Source organism: Cariama cristata, unplaced genomic scaffold (genome assembly GCF_000690535.1).
Source record: "Cariama cristata isolate BGI_N322 unplaced genomic scaffold, ASM69053v1 scaffold15157, whole genome shotgun sequence".
Taxonomy (NCBI): domain Eukaryota; kingdom Metazoa; phylum Chordata; class Aves; order Cariamiformes; family Cariamidae; genus Cariama; species Cariama cristata.
Window position 1 is genome coordinate 10,404 of NW_009627178.1, and position 16,644 is coordinate 27,047.

The 16,644-nt window shown below is 35.8% G+C and overlaps 1 protein-coding gene across 4 annotated transcripts in view; it reads right to left on the reverse strand.

The window, feature by feature from the left end:
- The window catches only part of MAK (male germ cell-associated kinase), a 25,420-nt gene extending 9,164 nt beyond the window's left edge, over positions 1 to 16,256 (reverse strand). For 3 of the 4 annotated variants that reach the window (XM_009704349.1, XM_009704350.1, XM_009704346.1), the window contains exons 1-10: positions 15,911 to 16,256; positions 14,138 to 14,192; positions 13,112 to 13,233; positions 11,978 to 12,057; positions 9,730 to 9,862; positions 9,467 to 9,638; positions 4,944 to 5,111; positions 2,825 to 3,145; positions 1,603 to 1,769; positions 938 to 1,068 (exon numbers count right to left, since the gene is read on the reverse strand). In XM_009704349.1, the coding sequence (XP_009702651.1) occupies positions 938 to 1,068; positions 1,603 to 1,769; positions 2,825 to 3,145; positions 4,944 to 5,111; positions 9,467 to 9,638; positions 9,730 to 9,862; positions 11,978 to 12,057; positions 13,112 to 13,233; positions 14,138 to 14,192; positions 15,911 to 16,011 (1,450 nt within the window). In that variant the 5' untranslated portion in view covers positions 16,012 to 16,256. Of the gene's footprint in view, positions 1 to 937; positions 1,069 to 1,602; positions 1,794 to 2,824; positions 3,146 to 4,943; positions 5,112 to 9,466; positions 9,639 to 9,729; positions 9,863 to 11,977; positions 12,058 to 13,111; positions 13,234 to 14,137; positions 14,193 to 15,910 lie in introns of all 4 variants that reach the window. The other variant, XM_009704347.1, reaches the window with a different exon arrangement.
- Positions 16,257 to 16,644: the final 388 nt, after the last annotated feature.

A 16,644-nucleotide genomic window follows, 5' to 3' on the forward strand; every position in this document is an offset into this window, starting at 1 on the left:
GAATTAAACTGTTGAGCCTCTGGGCATCCCATTTAAGATTCAAGAAGTGATTTCATATTCAGAAGTTATCACTGGCGTAATGAATTCCTGAGAAATTCGTGTAACACAACAACTTGCCTGACAATCAGGAATTCCTGTGAGCCACCTAAATTCTCATATGTGGATTACAAAAGTCATGATCCACGTACTGTAATTGTGCAAACCATCATGGTAATAAAGAAAAGATACTAAGCAAGACACCAAGGAAACAAGACACCAAGGAAATAATTTGATTATAGAATATATTCAGAATAGTAACTGAAGGAAACATTCCCTTTTTTTCCTCCTCCTTCCCATTCTTATTCCTAGCAATTACATCATTTCGTATTTTTTCCCAGATTTAGACTAAGCTATCTATTTATTTTTAAGGAGGATGACTGCCTTGAGAAGGGAAGTGAGTGTGTGAATTCCTACCACTGCGAGTGGCTGATATTTCTAAACACTTCTTATCAAGAAGGGTAACTGTGCTTATCAGAACTTTAAGTTAAAGAAAAAACAAAAAACCTCCTGACACTGCAGAACTGAGAGCATGCTCGCTCTCTCGTTTCTTTAGTCCTCAGATATACTTGCTTATGGGTCAATCAGGATATACTCCTAGGAATCCAAGAGAAGTTGGATTCATATTACTAAGGGTTTTATATCTTACTGGTCATAAGAGGGCCTGTGAACTTTTACGGTATACAAGCAGTGTTGAGCTCCCTTCCATGTTTGCACAGGCAGGAACTTCTGCATCAACTGTAATCAGGTATGTTCTGGGAAAGGCATTTAGTCCAAAACTTGAAAATTTAGTGTGGTTAAGATCAGCAAAATTATCCAGTGTGAAATATAAAGTTTAAATATACTGTACATACATTGTTCACAGCTTGTATTTTCCATATGTATTGACTTTTACCCTTACCAGGTAGATACCTTGATTGTCTTAGATAGTACTGTTTTGCTGACGTATTTGATCTTCCAGAATCATTTCTCATCGGAACCTTATTTTCCCCTCCTGGCTGGATACAGCATGAAGCTTTTGGTTCTGGCACACTGAAAAATCAAAATGTTCAAACAATGTGACCAACAACTCCAGCTCAGAATACCACACACTGACCCTAGCCTAAAGAGTACAGTGCTGTTCTGTTACCGTACTTTCATGAGTAGAATTTATTCCCACAAAGTAAAAGCCAAATCTCATACCTTATGAGAGTTTGACCTGGGCCTTTGAGGGAAAAAGCGTACCCAATACTATGGAATAAAAGCAAATGTGGATAACTCTGGCAGAACTTAGTACCAAACATAACCGAAAAAGGAAGTTAGTATATCTGATTTTAGTAAAACACACAGTTTCTTAATAACATGACAAACACCTAAACCATTCAGTGCCTGAAAAAAAATTTTATTCAGTTTGGATATTACTGGTGCTGTATCAACACCACACTCAAAGCTGGTCTGCTATATAGCTCTTTGCATTCTTGCAGAATTTTGGTGACTTAAATATTAGCAGATTTGTCTTAATCAATCTGTAAATCTACTGGAGACTGTTTACTAAAAAAATTGTGATTTTATAATTATAGGACTTACCTAAAAAGACATTCCTTAGTTTTCTTCTCTTTTAACAGTGCAATGCTAGGCTTCTTTGAGCACGACATTCCAAATTCAGTGTCATCCAAGTCATCCCAGCTATCCACAGCCTTTACCAAAGTCTGACCCCATCGCCTTCTGCAGCCTTTAGGACCTACTGCACCATTCTGAGGGCCACTAGCTGCTTGTTTCTATTTTAAATAGAAAAAAAAAGAGGTTCAATTAAATTCTTAAAATTTTATATTTTCTATCTAGTTTACTTCCTGACTACCACTTAAGAACTTTGAGGGAATTTTTCCTGTTGCGTTGTGCCTATTTTGGTCACAGTCTCAGAATGATTTTAAGCACAAAACATAACAATAATGCCAGGAGGTATTTTGAGCGTAGTTCTTTTGGACTGTCATGCTTAAATTGCTCAAATCTACCTGAAGTAGTGAACCTAAGATTCTATTTGCAGACCCAGTTCAGTGCTCAGCCTCTACTACTGGTATCTTGCTGAACTCAAGCCCTCAACAGTGGTAGACGAACTGTCAAGAAGTAGGGCACAGTGGTGCAGAACATTCACGGCAATCATGCTCAGAGTTTAGGAGTGCCAGTTGCTGTGGCCCCAATGTAAATACAGCAAATAAAAAGTTAGTCATGCCTTTCCTTAACATTCTCTTCCAAAGAAGTTACTAGATTTTAAAACTGTCCTTTAATCTGACTATAGTTTGCTTTCAAGTATTTTCTGAATACCTATTATTTTTGTCATACTTTATATTGTGGAAAGCAAAATGAAGATTACAAACAAAAGTTTAATATTCTTACTTTAAAAAATCTTAGTTGTTAAATTCTTAAAAGCTTAGGAATTGGATGAACTTTCGCAGGTATTTTGCTGCTTGAGGCAAATGAAGTTCTCCCTTTCCATTTCTCTATTGTATACTAATAATATTTTTGTGAATTGTTTCTTGAAGGTCAATAAACGATAGCTGTCATAACTACATTATTGCATAAGCATGTCAGTAAAGGCTATTATAAATGAACATACATTGTTACAAGCAATCTATTCTTCTGATTTGCTGTAAAATTTTGGTAGAGTGGCCAGTTATACCCTTAATTAGACCCTAATTATCTATCTGTGTTTCCTCTAACAAAAAGTATGACAATTTTCAAGGGATTGGCTTGTTGAATACAGTAAGAACTTTTAATAAAACCACCTAAGTATTTATTGAACACAACTTACTGGTGATGAGTTTTTATTGATAGTTGGAAAAAATGGTTGTGCCTGTGGCTGCTGCTGTTTTGGTACTTGCTCGTTAGCTATATGTTGAGGCAACTGAATTTGCTGGAGAGGCTGGAGGTTAACCCTTGACAGGGGCTGTGGCTGTGCTTTGTCAGGTACATCAGGTGAAGACAAATGTTCAGGCTTGGCTATAGCTTCCAGTTTAGGTAAAGCTGGCTTTGGCTCTGTTGGCTGAACTGGTTTAATAGGAGCCTGCTTCTCCAGATACTGTCGAGGAGGTCCTAAAACTTGGCCAACTTGAAAGTAAGGGTACTTCAAAGCCTGGAGAAGATGATACAACAAACTAATTTTACTTCAAAAAGTTGACTTTGGTAACCTCATCAAGGATCTAGGCAGGTTTCTGAAGCATTTGAGCAAGCTCTACAGCACAGATGCAAGACAGATGCATAATGAGATCATATGTAAACAGTGTGTACTGATAACTGTCAGTTCTGTATTTTAAACTCTTCCCATCATATAATTTCATAAGATGGATCCACTTGTACATATTACAGCAGTCATGTCCTTTCTTTACCTCCTTTACTTCAAGGTTTTGTGGAGTCTGTGCTTTGACATGCATTTTTCATTGAACACCATTCTATATTCATGCAGTAACAAATTTCAATCTTAAAACAGGTAGTCTCCACTACCTTTACCACATGCTTTATTAAATGTTTCCACTGCTAACCATGTTTTGGCAACTCGATGAACAGCTTTTTTTAATTACAAAGAAACCCAAACAAACGAAGTGTGATGATTGCCATTTAATATTAATGTATGGGTTTTACAATTAGAGCATGTTAAGGAGCAAAGTTTCTCCTTAAGTTTCTTATCACCAGCTTTCCTTGGTTTTGTTTTGCTTTGAAGTACATTCACTGTGCTTACTGTACCTTCATTATGCTCACTGGGAAACTACAGTGTCTGTCTTCAGGCAGATGTGTATTTCATTCTTTTTCTTGGACCTTTTCATTTCCACTGCTAGACGCACAGCATGGACATAGCTTACTAACACAGCTCCTCCTATGTCAAAACAACACACTCTGCTTCTCCTTCTGGGTAGGATCCTACTCTTTGTTAGTTCTCAAAGAGATGGTTTGCCTCAGATGCACTTGAGAATTGCTGCCTTTGTACAAATTTCCATGTATATGCATTATACTCTCCCTTTTGGCTGTGGATTACAGGATTACACAACTGCTGCAGCTGCTTCCTTGACAACTCACTTGGGCAAAAGCTGGCTATTTGCTTCCATAAAGCACCATGCAGTATTCTGCGCAGAGATATATAGCACTGGACTACAGTTAGATCTCAGTGACTATAACAATAGATATGCTTTATAAAGTGGAGAGAAATGGTTGCTTTACTTGGTACCATCTGCTTAACCACTTCTGAATCACTTGCATTACATCCACCTAGGATAACTTGCAATATGTCCTTTTTCTTTCCCAATTGTATTCCCCTTTATACCTTCTAAATAGGATTACATTAGGTCTGAATACTAAAAAACCAACCAAAGAAAGAAGTAGAATGTAACCATCTTTGGTACTTGAAATATGTTTTTTTAAATTAAGTTGGTGGAAAACTGTGACCTTTGTGACCCATTGGTATGTTCTTCACAGAGTTCTTTCCTTACCACTTAGTTCACATCCCATCTCCAAGTAAAAATAATCCTTAGCTCTTCCATGCTGCATTCCATCTGCAGCTTCACAAAAAGGAAAGCTTAATTTTCAACATCCCACTTCGTACAGATACAGGAGGAAAAAGAAGGCGGTAGAAGCAACTTAGAGTTACAATTCAGGAAACTTGCAGCTCAGATTTTTCTCTATCCTGTACAGAGAAAGTTTTAGAATATGCCAATACAGAAGACAACACTGCAGAAATAACTAAAGAGTTTATGATGTCTGCTGAGCCAGGTTTAGAACTTTCTGTCCTCACTACTCAGTCTCATTCCCACTGAAGTGTTCAAAATGAGGAGATGTTTCTCTGGCCATCAGTATTATGACAATCAGTTGGTTTCTATAATACAATTTTTCAACAATGCAAGAAATTTCAGTCTTATACTTAATCATCCAGGTGCTCAGACCTGACTTGCTGTAGGTCTCTTCTTTGGATTCCAGTTCAGCATATCACTCATAAGCTGTATTGCTTCATTGCTTGCATTTGGGATGAGAGTTTTTAGGCTTATAGGGACGCATTGTGGGAAACGGAAATTCATGGCAGAAGCAAGGTGGTATCCTTCTGGCCAGTCACTCTGTTTCAAAGGAAAGAAAAATAAGTACCAAAAAAGAACAAAGACTATATATCTTTGAGGTATTAGATCAAATTTAATTTTCTGCAGCTTGAGTCACGCTTGGTCTGCATAGCTCCTTCCTATATAGTGGAAAACAGGCATTCCTATTTTCCATTACAATTATTACACCAGTGAATGCAGCATCAGTCTCCAATGGCAGTCCTTCTCAAGCTCTCCTGAGGGAAAGGTGGAATCATCACTGTGGATACCACACTTGGACATACACTATCTGAAGGAGAAGAGAGTACAGCAGTACCAGGAGCAGTACCGAACATCTCATCTACCAGAGAAATGAGCTCAAACAGCTGACTTCAACATACCTTCTTCATGGGAATAGTAGAGGTGAGGCCCTTCCACCCAGCATGCCATGGTTGTGTAACCATGATGCTGCCGATACAAATACCACTGATTCCACCATTAAGATAGTCAGTGATTAAATTACAACTATACACTATTGCAACAGAAAAAAGCCATGACCACCAGATGAAAACTTTCTTCCCCCCCCACCCCCGAGTGTTTAACTTTCAAAAAGTAAAACCTGAAGTCCTTCATTGCTTGATAATTGCACTGTTTGAATACAGAACCATAGGATTATCAAAGACCTCAAGAGATTGTATTAGTCCATGCTCTTGTCCCTTCCTGACAGGTGTTAGTCTCAAAAAGCTCCCAGTTTCTGGCACTCCACAACTGCTCTAAACAGTCTATTCCAGAGCTTAATTCTCCTCAAGGTTAGAAAAATGTAGGTTTCTCTTATGACAATAAAAGACCATTGCTGAGTATGCTATCATTCATGGGTACCAAGAAGTAGTATTTCTTTCTTCTCTCTAGAACAGCCTTCTTCATACATTAGAAGGTGTATTTCTTCTCCTTTCTTCCAGTCTTCCTTTGTATAGGGCTAAAGAAACGCAAAAAAAAATGAATTCCTTGGTCTAGGCTTTTTAAGTTTTGTTCTTCTCTGAACTCTGATTTTTCACTCTTGAAAGGCAGAACTTTAAACTGGATATAATATAGCAAGAGGAGCAGAAAGATTAATTCACACGTCAGTGGACTATATTCCTTTCTCTACACACTGGTATGGTATTTATCTTTGTTGCAACAAAATACTGTTGACATACAATGCACTATATAGCTCCTACATCCTATTCTACGGATGTGTTAGCTGGGTAGTTATCCCCAGATATTTATGCAGCTGATTATTCCTGTCAAGTACAGCACTCTACACACTACTAAAGACATTTTTTTAAAGCTATATCTCTAATTTTATAAAGAAACTATGAATTCTAATCTTGTCTTCTAACATACTCGATCCTTCCCAGCCTGCTACCTACCAACTTAAGAAGTAAAATCTATTCCATCAGAAGACCTTTAATACAATCTTAAAACTTCATCAGATGCAGAACCACTCAAGAGTCCAATCTTTCATTTTGAATGCAAAACAGTAAAGCTTACTCTCTGAATACAGCTTTCAAAACAGGTATGCACTTATCATACAGTTTGTTTATATAAATATGCTGATGAGAACGTTATGAGAGTCAGCATCAGAAACCTTACTGAAGACAATGTATGATATTAGTGCTTCTCCTCTATCCACAAAGCTTGTTACACTGCCACAGGAGGAAGTTGGATCGATTCAACAGAATTTGGTCTTAAGATACCATGTTAGCTATTACTCATCTTTTTATGTACAACAGTTTCAGCTCTGTTAACACAGTCTATGGTAATCAAAGAACTTAAATATAATTATAAACCACATTTGGTTAAAGTAAGTCTCAAGACTTCAAGTGACTTCCTATTCCACCTCAGAATAATTTGTTCATTTAAATTAATGGAGATAGACTCTTTCCTCCTCCACTGCATCTCCCTCCTTTATTGGAGTTGGTGACATTCTATCTGCCAGAGGTAGTCATAATCAAACGATTTAGCACGAAGTAGCAAGGACTGCGTGTTGAACTGATGACAATTGTACAAGTGCAAAAATGAAAAATACATTTCAATTATAAAAAATAAATAAAATTTAATTGTTTAAAGTGCCATTGCCAATCTTCAACTAATGAAAATGCATTTCATTAATCTCTCCTTTTCAGATAGTCATCACCTTTTTCATTAAATTGGCACACTACACCATCACTGCCAGGACTTGAATGGTGCAACTTATGGCTTTATTTATAAAATAAAGGGGTTTTTAAATTTATATAAATAAATAAAGGTTTTTATTTATAAATAAATGCTTATTTATAAAATAAATAAAGCAACATTTTATAAAGTAACTTCATTTATAAAATAAAGCAAAATAGTTGCCTGTCTCTATTTAAAAAACCCACACTCACAGAAGTCATTGGTATGGTATTATGGGCTTAAACAAAGGAAGGCAAATTGGAATGAAGATAGTTGCTGGGCATAATTCCTGTAATCCCTTATTACAGGATAATGGAATAAATGAAAATACATGTCTGAGAAAAATACTATTTGTAAAACTATCTGCAAAACTAGACTATTAAAATAACTGCTTATGTTTTTTAGAATGCAGAACAGTACTTCACTTGTAACAAATGCGTAATTTGTTGTGATAATTCCTATCATAATATTTAAGTACCCTTCTTACACAGTGACCTCCCTGAAGAATGCCTTAGCAGTGTCGTAAGGAGATGAAATTCCCAAGTCTGCCCAGGAGATGACAGGGGCACAAAGGAACTAATTACAGCTTCCTGATCATAGAGGGCTGACTTAACAGTGTGTCTAACTCTTAGCGTCTTTAGAAGAGACTACAGTTTTCTCTGAAATACTCAGCTGGTAATACTCCCTGCTTTCCCAAGCAATCAGCTCGCTAGGCAGTGAACGACAGAGTGTAAACAGTCATGATTTGCTTCTGTTAACTACTTATAAGATTAGAGAAAAACCACAGCAGTCAGCTCAGTGCTGCTCTGCTACTATGCTCAGTGAAATTCTCTCTCTGATCTCCCTGCACTTCTGGAACTTGTTTATGCTGTACATTGAAAATGTTCCAGAAGCTAGTATGTTGCTCTTTTTCATAGATATTCTTAATATACATTGAAATGTTCTTCTTACTATCCTAGACTTGTGAGCTGCTGAAGAAACTTAACATCTCTGTTTGAAAACTCAAGTCTTAAAATACTGCTCATATTACACGTCATTTCTGATGCACAACTGTCATAGCAAGCACTGTTTTACACATCATAGTAATTTTCACTTCCACAACATATCATCTATAACTCTCTACCTCTGACCTTTTACTTTCTGCTCTGTCATGAGTTTGCACCTGCTTCTCAGTATGTTCTCTTGGATGTCTTCCCACCACTTTAAGATCTGCATGTTCCTAGCTAAGCTTAATCTATTTCTGGTTTAAGTTTTCTGTTTGTAATTTCTCTATTGATAATAGCTACTTTACTGGACAAGAATTATGCTATATTTTATATCAGTAGAACACTAACGAAATTGTTTTTCTCTCCCACCCTTAGGTTTTCCAGATCTGGAGACTCTGTGTTCAGCGAGTTATTTCACCAAATTCTGTTTGCGCCCATAAAGTACTGATATACATCTGCTATCTCTTACCTTATTCTCAAAAAAATATTCATATTATATGGTCTTTTTTCAGTTTATTCCAAATTTTGAAGGCAAGCTTATTCTTTTCTTCGTATGTCCATTTGCTAAAACAACTTTTTAACTGAAGTAAATATAATTGCACATATTTCTATATGCACTACCCAAACCTTCCTTGTAATTTTAAATAGTATTTAGTCCATCCAGAAAATAATTGAAAATAATTGTTTCCTCTCTAAAACACTGCACATTTTTCCTCCATTACTTTTATTGCTAATAATATTTATGAGAGATCTGTGTTTGAGATCAAATGTTTCCTTTATGCTTTAAAAATAAGAAAAGCATCATTTGTCTTATTTATGGTATCTTCCACAAGCTCCAATTCTGGGTGTCAGCCTAGAAGAATCACACTTTCAGGAAAGGAAAGCAAATTGTGACAAAATGAAATCCTAGGAGACTTCTGATTTTCTTTCCTATATGCATAGCTTTAAATAACTACATTAAACAATTTTATCTGGCTTTGATCAGAGGAGAGCAAGACTACACATAATGGTATGATACACAACAGATGCTAATACAACAAAAGACTAGCATTACATGCCTTAATGGAAGCTTAAAAGAAATACGGTTGAAAAAACCTTAAGTCTGCAGGAAACTTCCCTGAACAATATGTATATTCCAAAAGAGAGATACAGTCAATGTTTTATAATTTTATTTTTTTTTTTAAATACAATTGTGTGAGGTTTTCTAAGTCTTACCTTCTTTGGAGTCCCTAATACTTGGCAAATTTTGAAGATTTCATCTACTTCACTCGTGCCTGGGAAAAGAGGTCTTAGTGTGTATAATTCAGCCATTATGCTGCCAACTGCCCACATATCAATAGGTGAGCTATAGATAGATGATCTTAGCAAAACTTCAGGAGCACGGTACCTATGAGGATGGAAAGAAAGAACAGATAAAAGAAAATGGTAAGAGAAAGGTAATTAGTTAAGATAATGTATTAACTTCTTAATGTACTTACCACCTGGTAGAAACATAATCTGTATAAGGTGGCTGAGATCTTAGTTCTCTAGCCAAACCAAAATCTGCTATTTTCACAAGTTCTGGTCCAATACAGAGAAGGTTTTCAGGCTTCATATCTCTATGAAAAAAACCTATAGAAGACCAGACAGAAAAAAAAAGGTGAATTATTGTGTCATCACTTCTTAAATAACCTCTAATAGAGTAATCCAGTAATCCAAAATTTACTTTAGGATGTTTTGGAAAAATACAGCTTTTTTTTTTTTTTTAAATTCGACATAAAAGAATGATAACCCTCCCCCCAACAAACACACACATTTTCCCTCCAGTGATTATTACACCAAGTGTCCTTAAATTAACAAATCTAAACTGTCATTAACACACTAAGGAAAATGAATTGGCTATTGCAGCAATATCAAGTAACAAACCAATTTGAGAATGAAATCTTTTGCAAAAACTACATCTGTTTTGTCAGTTTTGGGTAATGGAAAATTGAGCATTTGAGACACTGATTTATAAAATTCCTTGAATGATTTTAAACTAGTTTATCATTGTGACAACAATTTGCAGACACACACATATAAAACATATCAAAATTCCACTTGGGAATGCTAATATTAGTAATGGAGGCACATAAAGTTTCTTTAATGCTTGCTGTTGGCTTGAGCACCTACCTATATACCTGGAGAGCAGTTAAGTCGCTAAGCAAATCAATTCTGCTGTTTAATTGGTACACACAATTTGTTATAATATAATCAATTTGATTGAAATTCACTTGCTACAATAAAGCATTCAATTGCCGCATGCAGAAAGTGACAACCACCCTAAGAAATTGGCTGAAATTATTACAGAATCACAGAATCGGTTTGGTTGGAAGAGACCTCTGGGATCATCGAGTGCAATCTTAGCCCGAACACCACCATGTCGAGGAGACCATGGCACTAAGGGCCACGCCCAGTCTTTTCTTATACACCTCCAGGGATGGTGACTCCACCACCTCCCTGGGCAGCCCACTCCAATGCCTAACAACCCCTTCTGTGAAAAAATGCCTCCAAGTTACTAGGCTGAACTTCCCCTGGTGAAGTTTCAGACTATGCCCTCTTGTCCTGTCACTGGTTGCCTGGGAGGAGAGGCTGACCGTCAGCTTGCTGCAATCTCCTTTCACTACAGCGAAATGTAAATGAAATTTTCATACCCATCATTCCCAAACACTTATGGTCAAACCAAAATATTAATATTGTAACTTAGAAATGGCAGTTTTTCTTAAATTCTAATTTTCTCATTTATTTCACGTAGAAATGAGGAAGGAAAAGAAGATGCTGATAATCAGAGAACAGTATATGATCTTGATCAGAAATACATGAAATGGCAATTTCTGGGTATTTGATAATACTGAACAGAACAGAATTATTTGAATTCATCAACAGACCTCGCCAGGGTACATGAAAGCCAGAGATCACTAGGAACATTATTTCTTATTTCATTTTCAGCTAATATTTTATTATCTTTGAAAAGTTTTAAGGATACCAATGTGATGTGAAGGACAAGTACAAAATAAGAGTCGAGCATGAGAGTAAATTATTACTTTTTTAAATGCAAAGGAGCTTAATACCAGTATTTCAGAATGCAGTTTGCAGATAGATATTAAACATGAGCATTAAGTTTTGTAAATGTTGTGAAACTTCTTGTTGTGAGCACATGGCACCTGTCTGTGTAATTTAGACTGTGCTTGTAATTCCTAGAAAAGTCCTCTCTCAAAATATTTAAATCCAGGTTGTATTTGATAAGGAAACTGTTTGAATTTCTTAGTGAAGAAGTTATTTTAGTTTTTTTTTTAGATGTAGGGGATCATATTAGTTATAGTATCTCAAGACAGGAGAAACTGCCATCTGTAAAGTATCAATGCTCCTTAAATAGATCTTTTTGAGGAAACAGAAATGCATAGTATAGAACAGCATACAAGTTTCTTTAGTTTGTTTATTCATTTGGTAACTGAGGTGGAAAAAAGTACTGAACAGTGTATGAACAATATCCAATGCTTTCAAAAAGAAAGAGGAAAATCTGATTATAGGAAAACAAAGTGTAACTTCAGGTATGGTTTAAAAATGCACCATACTTGAAACAGGTATGAATAAATTTTTTTTACAGATAATTAATAGCCTTCGCTAGATATTTTCACTCATGTTATTGCTGTGCATTATCTTATTTTCTAAAAAAGTGCTACAGTTAAACTCTAGTATGAAACCTACCGTGTTTATGGATAAAAGCTAGCCCTTGTAATATCTGATACATCATGTTTCTGATGACTGACTCGGGGAACAACTTGTTTCTGTGAAGAAACAGATTAACAATTTCACATAAGTTAAAAAAATAACGTATTTTCAGAACATACATATTTCTTCACTTCGCACAACACATCATGAACAGATGAAAACAGACCCGTCAAGTCTTGCGCACAGACAGATGCAGCTAGCTCTCATCTCAAAACTCGCTTGCTGCCAGGCCTTGATGTCACTCGCTTCAAGTGCTGCAGGGAGGCTTCTCTGCAGAGAGGGTCATGATCCTATCTTTCTGCAGAAGCCAGTAGTGTGCTTGACCAGATAAACATGGAATGCACAATAATGTAGCAAGGAAGAGACCGCACAGAGCGGCACTGTGGTAGGTGTGTTACTAGTGGTACCCTTAAGGGAACCCTAATTGAGAACAATACTTCTCAGCTGTAGGGTAACATTGTGCTAATATCGCTAGCAGCTATCTTAGGATGCAAACCAAAGACCTTTGCACATTAGGAGATGTAAGTGCGTGACAATGTCTGAAGGAAACATACATTAAAGGCAAAAGAATTCCTCAAAGAAAAACATTATTGAAAAGGCAAGTTCTATTCCAAAGTCCACTGTGCAAGCCTTGCTATGTACTGTTTGTCCAAGATTGCATTATCACATAGTTAGTCCATAGATAGGTCTTTCTTATGACCATGCATGCATGTACATGCAGATGACCATCCCCCCTCTTAAGGCAAATCCATTAGCAAAAGCAGAACAAACAGTGTTTAGCCAATCCTTGATACACTAAAGTGAGGGCTAATAAAGGAGAAGAAAAACAACTTGGAATTTCTTTCATGGCGCTACACACCAAAGACATGCAAACTATTGTGTTAACAACTGAACAAACTCTTATTTCCAAAACCATTACAATATGCAATATTGTAATGCAGAGCAATGCGGAATTGTACCCTCAGACAAGCAGGTGCAGCAACTCCTGTTCACATCAGTGGGGCTGCAGGAAGAGCCAAAACCAGAAATTCCAATGTGTTCTTCAAGACAGCATAAGAATTGTTAAATAAAACATGATAGCACACTATTTCTTCTGCGGAAAAGACATACCTGTCCTTCATTAACTGATAGAGATTTTCCTTCATGTATTCAAATACAAAGTAAAGGTGGTCATTTTCTCGTATGACTTCTTTCAGTTTTATTACATTGGCATGATTTAGCTTCTTCAGAGACTGTAATAGAGCAAAATATGGCTTCAGCTAACTCGACAGTGACTGATTCCTTATCAGAACTAAATTTTTAACATGTAAAAGTTTCTAGCACAGAATTTACAAAACAGGTCCATCTGATAGTCCGTATTTATCTTGTAATCTCTGTTTCAAAGAACAACAAAATAGCATTTTAAATTCATTTCAAAGTAAAAGCAGCAACAATATTAATAGTAGTTTAAACCTTCTATTTCTAGGGATTACATTATAGCTCGGGTGAAGATTAACACAAAAACCTAATTCCCTACAATGAAAGACAGTTCTGAAGCTGTAACAGCTCTTGCTCACAGAACTGAATAAGAAAACCCAGCAATTTTTTTTTTGTTACGAAACATTCATGAATAAGAATTATCTTTCAGGTGTTCTTTTTGGGCATACAGATTATATGCAATCTCCAATAAATTAAACCTAAATTATGGATACCCAACTCCTTTGTTAGGGAGTTTTGTATATACAGGAAATCAGATGCCCAAAATATGGGATGACTTGGGATTTAAGCCCAACCAAAACTCACAGTGCTTTCTACAAATGTCCCAAATACAAGATGTAAGGACTGGATATACACCTAGAAACTTGCCAGTAAAATGAAAGAACAGGATGGTAAAACACAGAAACACACACACAAAATCAATTTCTTTATTTTCTCTCAAAGACAAGAGGCTTGGCTATGAGACATGGCCACTGCTTGAGAATAGTGGGATATTCCACAAAGCAGCAGGAGATCTAGGAATGCCAGCAGCCCATGGTTTTGTGGAATCTGTCACCTCCATTTAAAGAGTTCAGAGTTTGGTCTTATGCTTGGACATTATAAATGCCCTTTTCCTTCATGCAAACCTTATTTTTAAATGTAGTATGTTCACCACTTTACCTTGACTTCTCTCAAATTCATACATTCATCCCATGAATAGAACTTTCTTTTCATTCTGAAATACACATCCGAGATAAAACATTTTCAATGAACAGTACAGGATGCTTTTAGAACAAAAAAATCTAGACATGTTATTTTCCAAGCATAGCATTAGCTGTATTTTGCACTCAATTTAAAACGTTCTAGAATACCAATCAGCAACGTAATTAAAAAAACCTCAACACTTAGAATTGCTAGAAATTTAAGTGTTTGATGATTAATCACTTCAAACATTATTTTTAGAGGAGTAGAGCCAGAGAGACCATGATACTCCAAGGTATCAGGGACACAAAATCCCTTTGTATCATTTGAATTGTGCTCTTAATAATATGGAAAGCGACAGTGACACTGCACATAAAACATGGATATTCCAAACCAGAAAAATCACTTCTTTGTGCCTAAGTTGCATATTCTAGGAAAACAAGAAAATTATATTTTTGAAATCTGCAAAGTATCTTGACTGCTTAACATTATAATTAAGCATGACTTGATCAGTCATTTTTACCAACGTGTTAAAAATGGTTTCATTTTTTTCAAGCAATACTCATACATACATGCAACAGTCTCTAAACTAATTGTTATATATAACAGTGTAATACATTTATTTGTAAGTCTTGCATAGGTACAAACATGGATATTCAGTGTTGCTCAGATCTTGGGACAGGGTTGTGACTGTCATTACTGTGTTTCTGTAAACTTCTAGCACCTAGAGCGAAGAGATTTAAACCCATGGTTTTAACTTAAATATATCTTCAACCAAAACTTCCACCCTCAATTCCCAAACTTAAAAAAAAAAAAAAATCACACAAAAGAATTTCAAATCCTGAAATCATGAGAATGAAAAACAATTCCCACAAAATGTTGCTCCTTTTGCCTACAAATAATGAAAATAATCAACTGCAGATTTTTTTTTAAGTTTAGGTTAATATTATTAACTTAGGTAACAGTACTAGCACTATATGGACAAACCTGAAATTCTCAGAAATTCCTAAAACACAAGTCAGTCAATTATATTACAATTATCTTTCTGCAGTAAATCCATAAATGGAGGAAAAAAAATCTCAGCAACATAAGATTTCTGGTATTTCAACTTATGCTTTACATCCTGCTTGCAATTCTATAGGAATACAAGGGGAATTTCCCCACTCCTCTAGTACAATTTTTGTTGTTTTGTAATAATCTTTTTAGGCAAGTATGACAATGCTGATGATTACGCACAACACAACTTTATTAGATCCAAGGAGATAGTCTTTATTTACCTGACCAGGTTGCTACCTGGTATTTATCATTGCAGCAATATCTGAAACTTAACACAGGGCTGGGAAGGTATTTCAAATCTATCCATTAAGATGGGTATTCTTACAATTCATGTAAATAAAGCCACTCCCTAATTATTCAACTGCACATTCAGTTTTGCTTTTCCTTTGGTGTTAGCCTAACAACATTTTTAGAAGGATGCATGTTCAAACTGAACAAAAGCAGCATGCAATTTTATAAGCCAAGATAAATCAGTAACTTATACAAACTGATGTGTCTCTATCGGTCTGTTAGCTGAAGTCTGATCCATAATCACCTTGTTAAGCATCTTAATTAAAAAAATTAAATTTTGTTATGTTAATTTCCTTAAAAAGGGCTATTTTTTCTATTCTACACAGATGTCAGACAACAATAAAGTTAAAAGTGAAAATCTTTAAGCTTTTGCAAGTACCTTTACTGAATTTAGATGTTACATACCTTTTGATAGCCACAAGTTCTCCTGACTCGTTGCTCTTCCCCATCAACACACTGCCATAGGTGCCATCACCTAGTTGTTTCATGATTGTGTAGCGGTTCATTTTTTTTTTAAGATCCAGACAGTCAAAAGTTTATGGAATTCTAAATATCTTCTGTTTTATTAAAGGATTCTGTGCTCTTTGATTTTATTAGACAAATCTTCCAGATTGTTTTACCTTGGTGTATGTCTTCTCATAATTGAGCAGGATATTCACTAATCTCCTCCAAATTACATCTACTTTGAGATCCAGATATAAAGTTTAAGAGACAGAACATGGTCATTCTCACATAGCTCCTTAAAAAAAAATAATAGAGAAACATGAAATTTTACAGTATTTTAGGAGATGCTCTACTATTTGTATCTAACAATAACAACCCTCAGATCTATACATGTTCTTTAAATGGAACACTTCAATATAACTACTTACTTTAAATCCTTCAAGCCACAGCAGGTGCCTAGTCTAGGATTAGGGTTAGAGTAAGCAGAGACTGTAGAGTTAAGATTACTGTCGTAATTCCCTAGAACCAGAGAAGTGTGTTTAAGGTTGGTGTCCTCTAACAGAACTCCTTATTCTTAATTTGGAGACAGCAGCAGGTTCCTAATCTGTAATGAAGGCAGGGCTGATGTTTGGGAAAACAGACAGAAGAACTCAAATTTTGCACAGGGTGCTATGGTAAACCTAGGGTCTGAATGC